Genomic DNA, 20,513 nt, shown 5'->3' with positions numbered 1-20,513 from the left:
GGCTTTGTTACTTCGGTCCCAGCTCTCTGCAGGTAATTCACTAGGTCCCCCGTGTGGTTCTGGGATTTTTGCTCACCGTTCTTGTGATCATTTTGACCCCACAGGGTGAGATCTTGCCTGGAGCCCCAGATCGAGGGAGATTATCAGTGGTCTTGTATGTCTTCCATTTCCTAATAATTGCTCCCACAGTTGATTTCTTCAAACCAAGCTGCTTACCTATTGCAGATTCAGTCTTCCCAGCCTGGTGCAGGTCTACAATTTTGTTTCTGGTGTCCTTTGACAGCTCTTTGGTCTTGGCCATAGTGGAGTCTGGTGTGTGACTGTTTGAGGTTGTGAACAGGTGTCTTTTATACTGATAACAAGTTCAAACAGGTGCCATTAATACAGGTAACGAGTGGAGGACAGAGGAGCCTCTTAAAGAAGTTACAGGTCTGTGAGAGCCAGAAATCTTGCTTGTTTGTAGGTGACCAAATACTTATTTTCCACCATAATTTGCAAATTAATTCATTAAAAATCCTACAATGTGATTTCCTGGATTGTTTTTCTTCTCATTTTGTCTGTCATAGTTGAAGTGTACCTATGATGAAAATGACAGGCCTCTCATATTTTTAAGTGGGAGAACTTGCACAATTGGTGGCTGACTAAATACTTTTTTTGCCCCACTGTATATCCTAACCAGAAGCCATGGATTACAGCCAACATCCGCACCTAGCTAAAGGCTAAAGCTGCCGATTTCAAAGAGCGGGACACTAATCCGGACGCTTATAAGAAACATGCTATACCCTCAGACGAACCATCAAACAGGCAAAGCATCAATACAGGACTAAGATTGAATCCTACTACACCGGCTCTGTCGCTCATCGGGTGTGGCAGGGCTTGCAAACTATTATGGACTACAAAGGGAAACCCAGCCGCGAGTTGCCCAGTGACGTGAGCCTACCCAACTGGCTAAGTCAATTTTATGCTCGCTTCGAGGCAAGCAATGCTTTTTCAGTTCTGCCCACAAACGTTCTATAGGATTGAGGTCAGGGCTTTGTGATGGCCACTCCAATATCTTGACTTTGTTGTCCTTAAGCCATTTTGCCACAACTTTAGAAGTATGCTTGGGGTCATTGTCCATTTAGAGCACCCATTTCCGACAAAGCTTTAACTTCCTGACTGATGTCTTGAGATGTTGCTTCAACATATCCACATAATTTCCCTTTTCATGATGCCATCTATTTTGTGAACTGCACCAGTCCATCTTGCAGCAAAGCACCCCCACAACATGATACTGCCACCCCCGTGCTTCACGGTTGGGATGTGTTCTTCGGCTTGCAAGCCTCCTCCTTTTTCCTCCAAACATAACGATGGTCATAATGGCCGAACAGTTCTATTTTTGTTCCATCAGACCAGAGGACATTTCTCCAAAAAGTACGTTCTTTAACCCCATGTGCAGTTGCAAACCGTAGTCTGCTTTTTTATGGCGGTTTTGGAACAGTGGCTTCTTCCTTGCTGAGCGGCCTTTCAGGTTATGTCGATATTGGACTCGTTTTACTTTTGCACCTGTTTCAAGCATCTTCACAAGGTCCTTTGCTGCTGTTCTAGGATTGATTTGCACTTTTCGCAAAGTCGTTCATCTCTAGGAGACGACGTGTCTCCTTCCTGAGTGGTATGATGGCTGCGTGGTTCCATGGTGTTTATACTTGCGTACTATTGTTTGTACAGATGAACCTGGTAGCTTCAGGCGTTTGGAAATTGCTCCCAAGGATAAATCCGACTTGTGGTCTACCAATTTTTCTTCTGAGGTCTTGGCTGATTTCATTTGATTTTCCCATGATGTCAAGTAAAGAGTTTGAAGGTAGGCCTTGAAATATATCCACAGGTGCACCTCCAATTGACTCAAATGATGTCAATTAGCCAATTGACTGCGATGATGTTAATCAGAAGCTTCTAAAGCCATGACCATAATTTTCCGGAATTTTCCAAGCTGTTTAAAGGCACAGTCGACTTAGTGTATGTAAACTTCTGACCCACTGGAATTGTGATACAGGGAATGATAAGTGAAATAATCTGTCTGTAAACAATTGTTGGAAAAAAAAATTGTGTCATGCACAAAGTAGATGTCTTAACCGACTAGCCAAAACTATTGTTTGTTAACAAGATTTTTGTGGAGTGGTTGAAAAACGAGTTTTATTGACTCCAACTTAAGTGTATGTAAACTTCCGACTTCAAACTGTACGTACTGTGGGGACAACGTCATCGATGCACTTATTGATGAAGCCAGTGACGGTTGTGGTGTACTCCTCAATGCTATCGGAAGAGTCCTGGAACATATTCCAGTCTCTCCTAGCAAAACAGTCCTGTAGTAAAACAGTCCTGTAGCTTAGTATCTGCATCATCTGACCACTTCCGTATTGAGCGAGTCACTGGTACATCCTGCTTCAGGACGATAGCGTTATGGTCAGATTTGCCAAATGGAGGGCGAGGGACAGCTTTGTACACATCTTTGTGTGTGAAGTAAAGGTTGTCTAGAGGTTTTTTCCCTCTGGTTGCACATGTTGCACATGCTGGTAGAAATGAGGTAAAACGTATTTAAGTTTCCCTGCATTAAAGTCCCTGGCCACTAGGAACGCCACCTCTGGATGAGCACCGATCAGAGTGCTGACAGTAACTTGCCTTTTCTTTATGGCAGTGCTGTGTCCATGGTTACATGCACAGCAATAGACCCTGTTTAGTGGTTAAGAACAAACAGAAAATGCAATCTATCAATCACCATTAATGGGCAACAGGGCTTGCATGCAAAAAACACTTGACAAATCACCTAAATTAACTAATGTGTTAGTAATAGGTTTGTAGTGTTTCTACTTAAGTCATGGTTCTACACATTAGTAATATAAGTGGTTTCACTCTCTTTATTCTTTTTTTTATGAAAGCAGTTCAGTTATTCGTTATGTCTCATCCATTGTATTCTAACCCTGGAAAGTCAACTAGTCATATCAGGGAAAATACATTGATCATCTTTATTGTTGGGAAACTTCTTTCAACTGTTTGCTTTTTTCCAGCATGTACCCTACGAAAGTCTCTCATATCGGTGACATCCAATTTATAGACTTCGACAAGATGTGTGGTTTTCTTACCTACTTCAGTTTAATGCACTTATTGTAATTCACTCTGGATAAGAGTGTCTCTACAGCTAGAGTCCTTAATTAGTGGACCTGCCACGTCCCTTTGGGATATTTCAACAAGTTACGGCAAACACCCCCTTCCATTGTTTCATCAACAAAACAATAACAAAGACGCCGGGGACGAACAGTGGTGCTGTTTCCCAAAATGCGGATTCGTTCTTCAACTTACTAAATTGTGAAATGTACAGTACATGAATGGTTTTTACTGTCGGGAAACCTCTTTTAACCCTTTGCCATTTCTCCCCGCAGTTTCCAGGACTTTGAGATCCAGAGCTCCCACCGTTGCGGCCTGGACTGGATCTCCATTAGCACCTACAAGAACCTGGACGGCTATCGGGCATGTGGCTCATCCATCCCAGCCCCTTACATTTCCTCCCAGGACCACGTGTGGATTAAGTTCCACTCAGACGATATCATGACTGGCAAGGGCTTCAGGCTGTCTTATATAACAGGTAGCACCACTCGCAGAGTCATGCTATTTATATCTGTATCAAGGGCTACTGTACGGTCAGATCAGAGATGACATGTGGACAGATGTCTACTGGTGGTGAGGATGTTCCTACCCCCAAGAGAAAAGAGAGAAAGCAGCTTTTAGTTTTTTTGTCCTCTTTCTATGCTTTTCTCTCTTGTCTCCAAGCATTGGATTTTCAAATGTGTAAAAAGACAGAGGATCAGAGGCTCACGAACTGTGCACGTCTATAAATGAACGTATGAAGAAATTGATTCTGCTGATATAATGTTGATGGTGCACAGCTTGATCAATAAACACTATCATTGTACGTAATTTAACTAAATGATACCACAATCGCTTGATTGTCACTAATGGTAAAACATTTTTAAATGGTCACACACTGCATTAAATGGTGGTATTTCCCCTAGGGCTGCTGCTGCTACAGCAGCGGTCGCGAGTCATGAAGGCAGTCAAATTCCATGTGACCATTTAGTCACGGTAATTAGGCTTCTCCAAGCTCTGATGCGGCTGCTGGTCATATAGTAGCCTACCAAACTTGCTACCTACCTGGTAGTCAGCACTATATTGTTCCTCTAATCACTCTGACATCAATGCAAATGTTTCAGAAAATTGAACCAAACACTTCATGAGAGCCCATGAGCTCATGTTGCGTAACATTTCTTGTGTGAGAAAACAGAGTGATGGCCTCTACTAAAGAGGAGGATCCCATCAGCTTTCTAAAGGCTAGATCTACTATATTTATTTCTCAACTTTCCTAATATTAAGCACATTGTTTATCTTTACAACAGGAGTATAGCCTACCTGGCTGGCATGAAAATAAACCACGGGGAAAAGCGTTCTCCATTCACTATTTAAGTCCATAGATGACATGTATTTTTTCCCGCTGTCCCTGTTTCGATACAGGTGCATGATAATGGTCCATTCTAAATCCAAAACAAATTTCACACATATATTATTTAGTATATGTAAAGACATGATTAAATCAAGAATAGTCTGATGGGTGACAATATTAGCCTATCACTTGTGAATTATATAATATCACTTGTGAATGATGCCCAGCATAAGAAACTGCATTTTTTTTGCAACTTTTTCAAATCATAATTGCACACCTCTTGTAGCCTAGCCCAAAGCCCTATATGTTTTAATAAGGTTAGTATCACACCTCATGTAGTCTAGCCCATAGTCCTATATGTTTTAATAAGGTTAGTATCACACCTCATGTAGCCCAGCCCATAGTCCTATATATTTTGATACGGTTTGGATGGCCAAATAAGGTTAAAGTTGTCAAATAACTTTCTTAAAATTAAGCCACTCTACAAGGGGTGTAGAGCCTAACTGGCAGACCCAAGCAAGCAGTGTGTGAGTTTCAAGTTTTTTTTTACCTTTATTTAACTAGGCAAGTCCGTTAAGAACAAATTCTTATTTTAAATGGCGGCCTAGGAACAGTGGATTAACTGCCTGTTCAGGGGCAGGGATTTGAACATGAAACATTTTGGTTACTAGTCCAACGCTCTAACCACTAGGCTACCCTGCCATTCTAACCACTGGGCTACCCTTCGCATCCCACAACTGTACCAGACTGTTTGGTATATTTATTGCTGACGTGAAATTATCAGCATTATCAAGTGCTTGTCAAATTGTAAATGAGAGACTGATGTAATGTGTATGCAGCCTGCTCAAGAAACAAAGAAGAACTCATGCCTTTCAAGCTACTTTTTTCAAATCATCATTAGAGTCGCATCATGCAGCCTTACAATGTATTAAAAGTCAAAACATATATCCCAACATTTGTAGAATTGAAGTTACACTAATAACTCTAAATTAAGCATATAGGAATAGGTATTTCTTTGTTAACCCCTCAACACAGAATAGCCGCGCACGTGTGCACTCCCTCAAATTGTTTGGAGAAAATGTCCTTTCTATTTTATTCAGCTTTATTCAGTTATATTCTTCATACACTATAAAATAATGCCACGGAATTCTAAGCAAATCTTGCCTGCTAAATGAACTAGTGTAGCCCACAGCCATTTGGCATAGCCAGATCAGGACCTAAAATAAGGACATTTTCTTCATATCATGCTTCTTTAGACCCATTTTAAAATAAATCATGTATTTATTAGACTTTTTAAAATGTACATGTTCCAAAGGTCTGCGTCAGTGGCAGGGATGTGTGGAAGCCAGGAGATGCAAAACGTGTTCATGTTAATTAACGGTCAATTACTGTGAGACCGACAGATATTTGCTTGACAATCACCGGCTGACGAACTTTCATGACCGCCACAGTCGTAGTATTTCCTAATATTCCTAATTTCAGGAAAATTGGAGATGATCAGCTGCGACTTGGACCAGTTCCACTGCTCCAACGGAAAGTGCATTCCGGAGTCGTGGAAGTGCAACACCATGGACGAGTGTGGTGACAACTCTGACGAGGAGCTGTGCGTCCAGCCCAACCCCTCGGCAGCATTCTCCTTCCAGCCCTGTGCCTTCAACCAGGTATCTCATTTACATACAGTATCAGTCAAATGTTTGGACACCTACTCATTCAAGGGTTTTTCTTTATATTTATTATTTGCTACATTGTAGAATAATAGTGAAGACATCAACTGTGAAATAACACATATGGAATCATTTAGTAACCAAATAAGTGTTAAACAAATGAAAATATATTGTAGATTCTACAAAGTAGCCACCTTTTGCCTTGATGAAAGCTTTGCACACTCTTTGCATTCTCTCAAACAGCTTCACGAGGAATACTTTTCCAACAGTCTTGAAGGAGTTCCCACATATGCTGAACACTTGTTGGCTGCTTTTCCTTCACTCTGCGGTCCAACTCATCCCAAACCATCTCAATTGGGTTGAGGTCGGGGATTGTGGAGGCCAGGTCATCTGAAGCAGCACTCCATCACTCTCCTTGGTCAAATAGCCATTACACAGCCTGGAGGTGTGTTTTTGGTCATTGTCCTGTTGAAATTATAGTCCCAAACCAGATGGGATGGCGTATCGCTGCAGAATGCTGTGGTTGCCATGCTTTTCAATTGTGCCTTGAATTCTAAAGAAATCACAGACAGTGTCACCAGCAAGCACCATCACACCTCCTCCTCCTAGCTTCACGGTGGGAACCACACATGCGGAGATCATTCGTTCACCTACTTTGTGTCTCAGAAAGACACTACGGTTAGAACCAAAACTCTCAAATTTGAACTCATCAGTCCAAAGGACAGATTTCCACCGGTTTAATGTCCGTTGCTCATGTTTCTTGGCTCAAGCAAGTCTCTTCTTCTTATTGGTGTTCTGTAGTAGTGGTTTCTTTGTAGCAATTTGACAATGATTCACACAGTGTCTGAACAGTTGATGTTGAGATGTGTCTGTTACTTGAACTCTGAAACATATATTTGAGCTGCAATTTCTGAGGCTGGTAACTCGAATGAACTTATCCTCTGCAGCAGAGGTAAATCTGGGTCTTCCTTTCCTGTGGTGGTCCTCATGAGAGCCAGTTTAATCATAACACTTGATGGTTTTCGCGACTGCACTTGAAGAAACTCTGGATTGACTGACCTTCATGTCTTAAAGTAATGATAGGCTGTCATTTCTCTTTGCTTATTTGAGTTGTTCTTGCCATAATATGGACTTGGTCATTTACCAAACTTTTAACAAGCCACGCCTGTTAATTGAAATGCAATCCAGGTGACTACCTCTTGAAGGGAATGCCAAGAGTGTGCAAAGCTGTCATCAAGGGTAAGGGTGGCTACTTTGAAGAATCTCTCATCTAAAATATATTTTGATTTAGCACTTTTTTTGGTTACTACATGATTCCATATGTGTTGTTTTATAGTTTTGATGTCTTCACTATTATTCGACAATGTGGAAAATAGTCAAAATAAAGAAAAACGCTGGAATGAGTAGGAGTGTCCAAACATTTGACTGGTACTGTAAGTATTCACACCCCTAACTCAATACATGTTAGAATAATATTTGGCAGCGATTACAGCTGCGGCTCTTTCTGGGTAAGTCTCTAAGAGCTTTCTAACACCTGGATTGTATAATAATAATAATAATAATAATAATATATGCCATTTAGCAGACGCTTTTATCCAAAGCGACTTACAGTCATGTGTGCATACATTCTACGTATGGGTGGTCCCGGGGATCGAACCCACTACCCTGGCGTTACGTATAATTTTTGCTTATTGTGATTTTTTCAAATTCTTCAAGCTCTGTCAAATTGGTTATTGGTCATTGCTAGACAGCCATTTTACAGTCTTTAATGATTTATTTATTGCCCTTTTACTCCCCAATTTTTGTGATATCTAATTGGCAGTCTTGTCCTATCGTTGCAACTCTCGTATGGAATCGGGAGAGGCGAAGGTCGAGAGCCGAGAGCCGTGCATCCTCCGAAACACGACCCCGCCAAGCCGCACTGCTTCTTGACAAAATGCTCGCTTAACACCGGAAGCACCAATGTGTCGGGGGAAACTGGTGACCGTGTCAGCATGCATTCCGCCCAGCCCGCCACAGGAGTTGATAGAGCGCAATGAGACAAGGACAACCCAGCCGGCCAAACCATCCCCTAATCCGGATGATGCTGGGCCAATTGTGCGCAGCCTCATGGGTCTCCCGGTCGCGGCCGGCTGCAACACAGCCTGGGATCGAACCAGGATCTGTAGTGACGCAGCTAGCACTTCGATGCAGTGCCTTAGACCGCTGAGCCGTGCGGGAGCCCCTCAATGTTTTACTCTTGACATAGATTTTCAAGCCGATTTTAAATGTAATTTTGGTAAGCAACTCCTGTATATTTGGCCTGCTGAAAGGTGAATTTGTCTCCCAGTGTCTGTTGGAAAGCAGACTGAACCAGGTTTTCCTATAGGATTTTGCCTGTGATTAACTCTATTCATTTATTTTTATCCCCCCAAAAACTCCCTAGTCCTTGCCGATGACAAGCATACCCATAACATGATGCAGCCACCACCATCCTTAAAAATATGAAGAGTTATACTCAGTGATGTGTTGTACTGGATTTGCCCCAAACATAACACTTTGTATTCAGGACAAAAATGTAATTTCTTTCACACATTTTTTGCATTTTTATTTTAATGCCTTATTGCAAATAGGATGCATGTCATGGAATATTTTTTTATTTGGTACAGGCTTCCTTCCTTTCACTCAGCCATTTAGGTTAGTATTGTGGAGTAACTAAATTTGACATTTTTAACATTTAGCAGACACTCTTCTCGAGATCGACTTACAGGAGTGAGTGGATACATTTTTCGTACTATTTTGTACTGGTCCCTTGTGGGAATCGAACCCATAACACTGGCATTGCAAGCGCCATGCTCTACAAACTGAGCCACATGCGACTTCTCCTATCACTGCCATTGAGCTCTGTAACCATGGCCTCATGGTGAAATCCCTGAGTTTCTGAAGAGGTAGGAAACCTCAGTTAGGAAGGACGCCTGTATCTTTGTAGTGACTGGGTGTATTTAAAGGGTAATTAATAACTTTACCATGCTCAAAATGATATTCAATGTCAGTATTTTTACTCATCTACCAATAGGTGATCTCCATGGAACTTATGTAATTTGTTAGGCATGTTTGTACTCCTGAACTTATTTAGGCTTGCTATAACAGAAGAGTTTAATACTAATTGACTCAAGCATTTTCAGCTTTTCATTTTAAATTAGTTCGTAGAAAATGTTTTTCCACATAATTCCACTTGACACAAATCTAAATTTAGGCGATTTTAAATTAAGGCTGTAACACAACAAAATGTGGAAAAAGTCTAGGGGTGTGAATACTTTCTGTATGTATTATCCAATTTAATTGAATATAAAGTGAGTATGGGGTGTCTAGTGTACAGCCAATCTTGCGCAAGCTGTCCATTATTTTGCCCATTTGATAAAAGCAAGGACCACAATTAAAAATATGTTTATAGACTTTGTTTTCAATCCTCTACAATTTTTGTTGTACTCCCATGGCCGAGACAACTATATATATTTTATATTTGTCAAATAAAATAATATTAATATTTTTAATTAATACCATTATCATTCAGTTTCCCTGCCTTTCCCGCTACACCCGCGTCTACACCTGCCTGCACGAGTCGCTCAAATGCGATGGCAGCATCGACTGCCAGGACCTTGGTGACGAGATCGACTGTGACGTGCCTACCTGCGGCGAGTGGCTGCGGAACTTCTACGGCACCTTCAGCTCACCCAACTACCCTGACTTCTACCCACCAGGCAGCAACTGCACCTGGCTTATCGACACAGGCGACCACCGCAAGGTTGGATGTAGCTAGGACTGTTGATTTTAGATTTTTTATCCTCAATGATTTTTTTGCATGTGTGTATTATTGTACGGTATTCACATGACTGAGACAACTATGGGTTTGTCTGAAATGACACGCTATCCTTATATGGTAAACTATTTTTGACAAAGGCTCACCAGACGCAGACTATGTATTTAAAAATCATTAATTAATTCTTTAATGGACTGATTCCAGGTGATCCTGCGTTTCATGGACTTCAAGCTGGACGGGACGGGCTATGGGGACTACGTCAAGGTGTACGACGGCTTGGAAGAGAACCCTCGCCGTCTACTCCGCGTCCTCACAGCCTTCGACTCCCGTGCCCCCATGGCCGTGGTCTCGTCCTCGGGCCAGCTGCGCGTTCACTTCTACGCTGACAAGATCAATGCGGCCAGGGGCTTCAATGTCACCTACCAGGTTGGCACATGAGTTCAACCCAAGTTTCTCCAAATCGATTAGTTGCTATTGGTTTGGTTGTTAGGGCCGATTGATTCAATTAATAGTTTTCCGGGCAAAATATAGTAAGAGGTACCCACATCGTTGCATACTAGCTTCTTATTTATTGCGCAGGAGAAAGGCTTAAAAAAAAAAAAATCTAAACAAACAATCTTGTTTATTTAAAGTGACATTTAGCCGCATCTCTGCCACTGTAATAGCATATTAACAACGTTACGTTTTTTCATAAACATAAAAAATCTCCTCGCCACAAGCTAGAACAAGCTCATTTTCATTTCCCTGGTAGAATTAGGAAGATTCGACTTGCTGTCTATTCCTCTGCTCATAGTGTACCACAAGATCCAGCATTCATACCGAATGCACAACGGGACCAGAGCAGGAAGCACTGGCCCACACAGAGCTGTAGTATTTCTGATGTGTCAACATGTGTATATATCGGAATGAATCCGCTGAAAGACATCCAATGGCTCTATCGAAGAAGTACAACCATATCTACACGCACACAAATATATAGTGCGATTGGTATATCAGAGGCTTTGCGAAATGCCACAAAGCAGGACATACTTTCATTTTCTGATCTCGTCCGTATTGTTGTCAATGGTTTTATTGTGTATTGTTCGGCGCACGTGTATCATTAAGCGCACGAAACCCAGACCCACTTTCTGCGAGGCCAAATATGTGTAAAACGCATCTCACTGACCTAGAAGTGCTTCTGATATTTCCCTTTAAACTCTCCCTTGAAAAGTCTCAATTTCATTATTTTGGAATCATTACGGATGCCCTCGAATCAACTAATTAATGAAATATACTCATCTCCTGCCAGGTGGACGGGTTCTGTCTGCCCTGGGAGATCCCGTGTGGGGGCAACTGGGGCTGCTACACGGAGCAGCAGCGCTGCGACGGTTACTGGCACTGCCCCAATGGTCGTGACGAAGTCAACTGCAGCACCTGCCAGGAGGATGAGTTCCCCTGCTCCAGGAACGGCGCCTGCTACCCGCGCTCGGACCGCTGCAACTACCAGAACCGCTGCCCCAACGGCTCGGACGAGAAGAACTGCTTCTTCTGCCAGCCTGGCAACTTCCACTGCAAGAACAACCGCTGTGTGTTCGAGAGCTGGGTGTGCGACGCGCAGGACGACTGCGGCGACGGGAGCGACGAGGAGAGTTGTCCGGTCATCGTGCCCACACGGGTCATCACGGCGGCGGTTATAGGAAGTCTCATCTGTGGCCTGCTGCTGGTCATCGCTCTGGGCTGCACCTGCAAACTCTACTCCCTCCGGATGTTTGAGCGCAGGTAATAAACTCAGACCCCATGCTATTACTCTTGTTATTGCACAGGTGTTAAACAGTTATACAGTGTCCACATAAGTCATAAGACTTTGTTACTGTCTGTGTGGTTTGCTTATGACAGCTTTAGTATGTTGTACACCTACTACGATAGATGATTGGTAATCCAGACTAGTTTTTAGGCTTTTGTAAATGCTTTCTTTGGATTCATATAGCTAGTTAGTTCTCTGATTTCTGTCTTTGATCTTCATCGAAGGACACTGAATGAACTTTTATTTTGTACGTCTAACTGATCTGGTTGTGTTTGTTGCCTCCATTCCTTTGAATCCCTCTAACTGTTTCCCCAGGTCATTTGAGACCCAGCTGTCCAGAGTTGAGGCTGAGCTCCTGAGGAGGGAGGCTCCTCCGTCGTATGGCCAGCTGATCGCCCAGGGCCTTATACCCCCGGTGGAGGACTTCCCTGTCTGCTCCGGCAACCAGGTAAGTCTACATCTAGATCACACTGCCCTCTCTTGTTCTCCTCAGAAGATGTGATCCTCTTGTCCGTACACGACTTAAGCTTACGTCTGTGTTAAGAGTGCACATTTCAAGTCCGAGCGTGAATGCCTATCTTTGTCATAGGATTGGAGACACCAAGAATCAACTGTGTAATGTCTAACAACCTGACTTCGGTAACCAAAGTTGAAGCAGTTTAACTGTGATTCATTAAGTGGAAGTTGACTGGGATTGTTTAGTTAAACAGTAACTTCTGTATGGAGAACATTATGGCTGTTTACAGTATATGGCCGTTTATATATAGTAAGGTTTATTTGAGCATGTACACATTCACAGCTGAAAGCTGAATTACAGTGTACAGACAAAAAAGGGGGGGAAAAGATCTTATTCGGGTGAAATTAAATAATGGAGGGAGGAAGCATCGTTTGTCTCTGAGTGGAGGGAAGATCGCGGTAGCAGCCAGGAGGGTCCCAGTTAGTCAGCCAAACACGGACAGGTTCGGAGCCACGAATCAAGCTGTCCTGCCTGCTTCTCTGTATGGCCACTCCTCCAACAAGTTTGTTCAGTACCAACTTTTCTCTCCTCATAAAGCCGTTGTCATGGAAATCCAAACAAACAGTCCCGTTTGCCGCCCGCTTACAACTTTGTGGGATAAACTATCGTCTTTCCTGGTTTCTGTTGGGAGACACATTTCCCAATGACCTTCAGATTCACATCTCAGGAGTTTGATGTTTATTGTCATCTATAATAGATTGGGTTACTTACTGTAAAGGACTGTGAAAACTGTTGATTTAAAAAGGGCTTTATTATTTGATTGATGATACTAACAGTCTTGCTGTTCTCCCTGTGTGTTGTCCAGGCGTCTGTGTTGGAGAACCTGAGGTTGGCTGTTCGCTCCCAGTTGGGTTTCACCTCCATCCACCTGCCCACCTCCGGTCGCCACAGCAACATCTGGCAACGCCTCTTCAACTTCACACGCTCACGGCGCTCCGGCTCACTGGCCCTGGTGTCTGCCGACGGCGAGGACAACAGCAGCGGTAACGGTGGCTGCTCGGCCCACGAACCCGACAGGGCTGGACCCCACCGTGGGTTGCTGCCCCTCGACTCGGACGACACAGATACAGAGAGCGAGCGCCGGGATGTCCCTGGGGCTGTGGGGGGGCTTGTAGCCCCCCTCCCCGTAAAGACCCCTCCGGCAACTGCAGTGGAGGCCATCGTCTCGGTGTCGACAAACTCCACCACTCCCGCCCCTCTGCCCAGCCGTAGGGACAGCCACCGGGCTAGGGCCAGCCCGGCAGTGGTGGAGGCACACACCATGGAGACCCCAGGGGGAGAGGCAGCAGAGCCTCAGTGTACTGCGACCGGGAGGAGCCAGCTGAGCAGTGCCCTGAGCCGGGTCACCCGCAGCCTGCACTGGGTACGTTTCTCCCTGGGCCGCTCCGGAGGCTCCTCGGGTGGGGGAACCCAGAACCACAGCCCTCTGAGGCACCTAGAGCACGGAGCAGGGACCAGGGAGGACGAAGACGACGTGGAGCTGCTTATCCCTGTATCGGATGCTGCCTCGGACACTGACTCCACCAGCGAGACCTCCAGGCTCCTCAGCTTGGAGGTAGGTCTAGATCAGGCTGCCCCCCGCCTATCATCCCCAGCCTCTCTCAGGTCAGGCCTGATGTCCCTGGGCCGGAACGGGCCCTGTGAACACTGTAGCATGGTTCACACCGCACAGATCCCAGACGCCTGTCTGGAGGCCACAGGCAAGACGGAGACCAATAGTGATGACGAGTTACTTCTGCTCTGCTAATAGCTCTAACCTAAATTACGTTACAGTTTGACTCAACTGACTGTCAAAATGGACCATCCCTGTAAAACTTTGCCATTTATTTTCTCTGGAAGAGGGCGGGGGTAAATGTCATTTTTATGCCCTGTTTTTGAAACGTCTGTAGTTCGTACTGTATTGCAGTCTTCTTGGTGTATTCATCAGATGGTACAATCTCTGCCCAACCTCCCCCTCTTCCCCTCCAAGTTCCACCTTTCTCTCGGGAGTTCCAACTCAGCCTGGGAACTGGGGAGTAGAACTACTGAACCTTGACTTTGTCTAGCCGAGCAGAAGTTGAATTGCCTCCATAGCAACAAGACACGTGCACCTGTGAGTTTGGCTTAGCTCAAGGCAAGCAGAGTGGGACTGAGGTTTATAACAACGCAGGCGCAGCACCTCTTCTTCTCACACTCATTTGGGATGAAGCAGAATAAATCAGCTGTCTTTTTATGTTCAAGAATAATGGTACGAGAGAGACCAAGTATAGAGTACGGACATTTAACAAACTAGAGCCTGTGAAAAGCTAGACGAGATTTAAAAATAGCTGTCAGCTTTATTTGATGTCAGTTGTTTCTTCTTCTTCGGTACAGGGAATGTGAGGGTGAGGGCTCTGAGTATCTGTGGCTTACCGTGTGATGGTATGTTTGTTTCATTTCAGTTCAATGGGAGGCTGTGTAACTCCTTTTCTATTGAAAGGTACTGATGTGTTCTCACGCGTGATCTTAGCAAGAGCAGTTTATTTATGAAAAGTGAATTGCAGAGAACCTCTTTCTGAAGACGAAACATTGTATAACATCCACAGATGTTTGTTGTATTTATTGTTTTGTTTCCTGTTTTGGTAATTTCTGTGTTTTGGTACTGAGAATACTTGTGCCACTTGTGTATTTATTTCATTTTCAGTAGTTATTACTTGTGAAGATGCATGTCAAATTGTCTTGTGCTATTGTTTTGTTAAAGTGATACATTGAAAAACAAGTATATAAGCATAACTGTTTTCTGCATGTAGAAAATCAGAATAAAGCATTCATCCTGCTAACTTGTCTGTTTCTTTTTTGGGATATGAGGTGAAATTTGTAATACTCAAAGTCAATAGTAATTTCAGGACTAATGTTTGTACCTGTATTGCTGTCAATATTTGTTTTCTTTACTGAATCACCTGCTGGTCAACAATATCACTTGACAACTAGCCTGCAGCTAGACACAAATGCGTCAGGTAGCCTAGTGGTTAGAGCGTTGGGCCAGTAACCGAAAAGTTGCTAGATCGAATCCCCGATCTGACAAGGTACAAATCTCATTCTGCCCCTGAACAGGGCAGTTAACCCACTGTTCCTAGGTTGCCATTGTAAGAATTTGTTCTTAATTGGCTGGCCTAATTAAATACAGGTTTAATAAAGAATGCGCATCCAAGTATACTGAACAAAAAGATTTAAACAAAATCAGTCAATTCAAATAAATTCATTCGGTCCTAATTTATGGATTTCACATTACTGGGAATACAGATATGCATCTGTTGGCCACAGACACCTTACAAAAAAAGGTAGGGGCGGGCATGGATCAGAAAACCAGTCACTATCTGGTGTGACCACCATTTGCCTTATGCAGTGCGACTCATCTACTTTGCATAAAGTTGGGTAGGGTGTCTCTGGCAAAAGCTCTGGTGGACATTCCTGCAGTCAGCATGCCAATTGCACGCTACTGTGCCTCAACTTGAGACATCTGTGGCAGTGTTGTGACAAAACTGCACATTTTAGAGTGTTCTTTTATGGTCCCCAGGACAAGGTGCACCTGTGTAATGATCATGCTGTTTAATCAGCTTCTTGATATGCCACACCTGTCAGGTGGATGGATTATCTTGACAAAGTAGAAAAACTCACTAACAGGGATGTAAACTACTTTGTGCACAACATTTTAGAGAAATAAGCTTTTTGTGCGTTTGGAACATTTCTGGGACACTTTACATGTTGCATTTATATTTTTGTTCAGTGTACAGTATATGTTAATGACAGCAGGCCTATAGTTAACTATTTTGGTTAGAGGCATTCGATTTTGAATTAGCATATGCCTACAATATGTTGGATTTGTGTGAGATCAGTTTTCATGGCAAAACATAATGAAATGTTACGTAGGTATAGTTACACTTATGGTACATTTTCTGAGATCTCCAAGATCCATGATTCATACAGGGTTTAAGTTCAATGTTCTAATTTAATTGTTAAATGCTACATAATACTAATGTAAGGAAATAAATGTAGTGTTTTATATCACATGATCTGTGAAGAGTCCAAAGCATTAACTCGTGAATTATGGACAATTCATGAACTAGGGTGCAAAACATGTATTATATTACATGTAGTCTATTCTGTGTATGTTCAAGTGTTTAACATTGCCTTGGCTGAGAGGGTAGGCTACCGGCAGTGGTGTAGGCCTAGTGGAGGGTAAAAATTGAAGTTATGTCTTGGACAATCAGATGAAGATATCCTGACTGGTTGAGTTCATGCCACATTAAAATGTACAGTTTATTATTAGGTCCTTAAGAAAAAGCATGCACAATACTGAGACCTTCCCAAATGTCATGGCGTCATTCACATTCTGGTACAACCCTTATATTGTACGACAACGGGCTTGGGCAGTTGCCATGGTAATACCTGGCATTGAAGTATTCTGTAAATTAGCATTTTGATGGTCATGATGCATGCAAACTGTGAGAAAATATCTCTCTAGTGGCAGGACTTTCCATTCCATGTCCACTTTCATAAGCAATATAAACAACAAAGTACATCACTGAAGAACAAGTTTATTTGGGCCTGTTCAATGTGAATTGTTCAATAGCAGAACTAGTTTGATGTGTCTTTTATTGGAAAGCTGTTGTGGTGATGTTAGGCCTATCTATCTTAAAGCCAATTTATGCTTGATCCGAAAACGTGGTCAGAGGCGCCGTATCGGATGGTGTTACGCAATTGCAGAGCCTATGTTGGCATGCAGAAGCTCCGTACGGGAGGTCCAGTATAAGCACAAACTCGCTTCCTTGACAACTTCCTTCACAACAGCTCTACTCAGCGAAGTGCAAGAAGTACAGTTGAAGTCAGAAGTTTACATACACCTTAGACAAATATATTTAAACTCAGTTTTTCACAATTCCTGAAATTTAATCCTAGTAAAAACTCAGTTTTAGGTCAGTTAGGATCACCGCTTTATTTTAAGATTGTGAAATGTCAGAATAATAGTAGAGAATTATTTATTTCAGCTTTTATTTCTTTCATCACATTCCCAGTGGGTCAGAAGTTTACATGCACTCAATTAGTATTTGGTAGTATTACCTTTAAATTATTTAACTTGGGTCAAACATTTTGGGTAGCCTTCCACAAGCTTCCCACAACAAGTTGGGTGAATTTTGGCCCATTCCTCCTGACAGAGCTGGTTTAACCGAATCAGGTTTGTAGGCCTCCTTGCTCGCACACACTTTTTCAGTTCTGAACCCCTCGTCAACATCCACTGAAAAGGAAGAGCTTGAAATTAAAAAATATTTTTTGAAAATATTTAACTTTCATACATTTACAAGTGCAAGACACCAAATTAAATCTTAACTTGTTAATCTACCCATCACAGTGTCCGATTTCAAAATGGCTTTACAGCAAAAGCACACCATATGATTATGTTAGGTCAGAGCCTAGTCACAAAAAACATAGAGCCATTTTCCAGGCAAAGAGAAGGAGTCACAAAATGCAGAAATAGAGATGAAATTAATCACTAACCTTTGATAATCTTCATCAGATGGCACTCATAGCACTTCGTCTTACACAATACATGTATGTTTTGTTCAATATAATTCAAATTTATATCCAAAAATCTCATATTACATTGGTGTGTTTTGTTCAGTAATGTTGTGCCTTGAAAACATCTGGCAAATTTGCAGAGAGCAACATCAATTTACAGAAATACTCATAAACTTTGATAAAAGATACAAGTGTTATGCACAGAATTAAAGATATACTTCTCTTTAATGCAACTGCTGTGTCAGATTTCAAAAAAGCTTTACGGAAAAAGCACACCATGCAATAATCTGAGTACAGCACTCAGACACAAAACAAGCCATACAGATACCTGCCATGTTGTGGAGTCAGTAAAAGTCAGAAATAGCATTATAAATATTCACTTACCTTTGATGATCTTCATCAGAATGCACTCACAGGAATCCCAGTTCCACAATAAATGTTTGTTTTGTTCGATAAAGTCCATCATGTATGTCCAAATACCTCCTTTTGTTAGCGCGTTTAGTTCACAAATCAAAATTCACAAGGCGTGGGTTCAGACGGAAAGTCCAAAAAGTTATATTACAGTTCGTAGAAACATGTCAAGCGATGTATAGTATCAATCTTTAGGATGTTTTTATCATAAATCTTCAATAGTATTCCAACCGGACAATTCCTTTGTCTTTAGAAATGAAAAGGAACGCAGCTCGCTCTCACGGCCCGCGCGCATGATTTAGCTCACGGCCTTCTGCCAGACCCCTTAGTCAAACAGCTCTTATTCGCTCCCCCTTCACAGTAGAAGCCTGAAACAAGGTTCTAAAGACTGATGACATCTAGGGGAAGCCTTAGGAAGTGCAATATAACCCCATTTACACTATCTTGGAAAGGCAATGAGCTGAAAAACTACAAACCTCAGATTTCTCACTTCCTGGTTGGATGTGTCTCAGGTTTTTGCCTGCCATGTGAGTTCTGTTATACTCACAGACATCATTCAAACAGTTTTAGAAACTTCAGTGTTTTCTATCCAAATCTACTAATAATATGCATGTCCTAGCATCTGGGCCTGAGTAGCAGGCAGTTTACTCTGGGCACGCTTTTCATCCGGACGTGAAAATACTGCCCCCCACCCCAAAGAAGATAACACATCTTCATTGCTTTAAAATATAACTACTTTTCTCTGTTACTAAACATGTCAAATTTCACATTTGTGTACTCAACCTGCGTAACATGCAATTTTCAATAACCACACATTTCTTTCCCCTTTATTTTTTTGATTCGCTCTCATCACTTGAGGCAATAAACATATTTTGAGTGTGTATTTATTTGTTTTTACGAAATGCAGTCTCTGTCCAACAATACTCTATTGTGGCTCTATTTGTTTTCAGATAGAAAAACATTCAGTCCAGATTCCTGTAGTGATGTCTCGGAGTCGTACATAATCTCCAGGTTTCAGTTTAAGTGTCTTGCACTTTAGTCGTGTCACTGTTTTTGTTTGTCTTTGTTTTTCCTTTGCGTGTTTGACTTTTGAGCACCTCTAGGTGTTAGCAAGTCCTGATGGGTAGGTTGGTTCTGATGTGATGTTCCATCAACATTTGTTGCGGTAGATTATCAGACATTTTAGGACATTCTCTTTTCCATTTGCCTTTTTCATCAGACCTTTGACAATTTTGACTGACCTCCCTGCTAAGCCATTGGACCTTGGATAGTTGGGGCAGGAGGTGTTGTATAGGAATTCCCAGTCGTTAGTGAACGATCGGAATTCGGAACTTGAGAACTGCGGGCCATTGTCTGAGTACAGTTCAGACGTAACCCCATGTCTTGCGAAGACTGATTTCAGGTAAGTGATTACAGCTCTGCTGGAGGTAGTTAACAGTGTTGCTACTTCAGGGTAGTTTGAGAAGTAGTCTGTAACAACAATGTGACTTTTGCCATTGCAGTCAAAAAGGCAAACTCCAACTTTGTAGTGGGGTTGGTTGGGTACTGGATGAGGCATTAGCAGCACTGCTTTGGCCTGTAGGTCAAACAAAGTTCACATGAAGCAGTGGTCTGGCCAATTCCTGGTTCATTCTTGGCCAGTACATTACTTCTCATGCTCTTCGTTTGCATTTTTCCTCACCCAAGTGGCCCTTGTATTTTCTGTAGCATTTCTTTGCATAGTGTCATGAGAATGATAATCTTCTTGCCTTTGAACACTGTCATCCACAACAGTGAGCTCTGCACATCCAGTAATCCTGTATTCTCCTTGAACTGTTTATCTTTGCGGGCCATCCTTTCACTATTGCTTCTTTCAACTCTGTCATTATTTGGTCAGCTGCAGTCTCTCTTTTGATCTGCTCCATTCTCTCAGAAGACAGGAACTGATGCTATGATCATTTCGACTTAGGCCTGAATCTCAGTGTTTTTCTGTTTGTTGGCTCTCTCTTTCTTATCAACTGCTCTAGAAAGAGTGTTGTGGCGAACATGAACTTTCCCAGGGTGTAGATCATCTTCACAACACACTTTTGCAGTCTGATCAACATTCTCTGGATTCTCATTGGACAATCATTCAGTGGCTTAGACATGATCAACACCAATGGTTTGTAGTTGGTTTCTACTTTGAAGGCTTGCCGGTAGGCGTATTGGTGAAACCTTCCACACGTGTATGGGCTCGCCAGTAGTCCTTTCTCGATTTGTGCATACCTTGTTTCTCTGCCTGTCAAGGCTCTGGACGCGACAAGTTGTCATGTGTCGTTATGCTGTTGCAGAAGAACTTCTCCCAGGCCAAACTG

General features: G+C 42.6%; 1 protein-coding gene across 1 annotated transcript in view; it reads left to right on the top strand.

Moving 5' to 3' along the window:
- lrp12 (low density lipoprotein receptor-related protein 12) overlaps nucleotides 1-15,028 on the top strand; it is a 45,767-nt gene extending 30,739 nt beyond the window's left edge. The window contains exons 4-10 of the mRNA XM_046325828.1: nucleotides 3,417-3,619; nucleotides 5,954-6,132; nucleotides 9,689-9,919; nucleotides 10,139-10,360; nucleotides 11,223-11,692; nucleotides 12,033-12,165; nucleotides 13,040-15,028. Coding sequence (XP_046181784.1) covers nucleotides 3,417-3,619; nucleotides 5,954-6,132; nucleotides 9,689-9,919; nucleotides 10,139-10,360; nucleotides 11,223-11,692; nucleotides 12,033-12,165; nucleotides 13,040-13,981 — 2,380 coding nt within the window. The 3' untranslated portion in view covers nucleotides 13,982-15,028. The remainder of the gene's footprint in view (nucleotides 1-3,416; nucleotides 3,620-5,953; nucleotides 6,133-9,688; nucleotides 9,920-10,138; nucleotides 10,361-11,222; nucleotides 11,693-12,032; nucleotides 12,166-13,039) is intronic.
- Nucleotides 15,029-20,513: the final 5,485 nt, after the last annotated feature.

Source organism: Oncorhynchus gorbuscha, linkage group LG24, assembly GCF_021184085.1.
Source record: "Oncorhynchus gorbuscha isolate QuinsamMale2020 ecotype Even-year linkage group LG24, OgorEven_v1.0, whole genome shotgun sequence".
NCBI lineage: Eukaryota > Metazoa > Chordata > Actinopteri > Salmoniformes > Salmonidae > Oncorhynchus > Oncorhynchus gorbuscha.
Note: the sequence above shows the minus strand (reverse complement) of the source record. Positions and strands in the feature narration are given on the sequence as shown.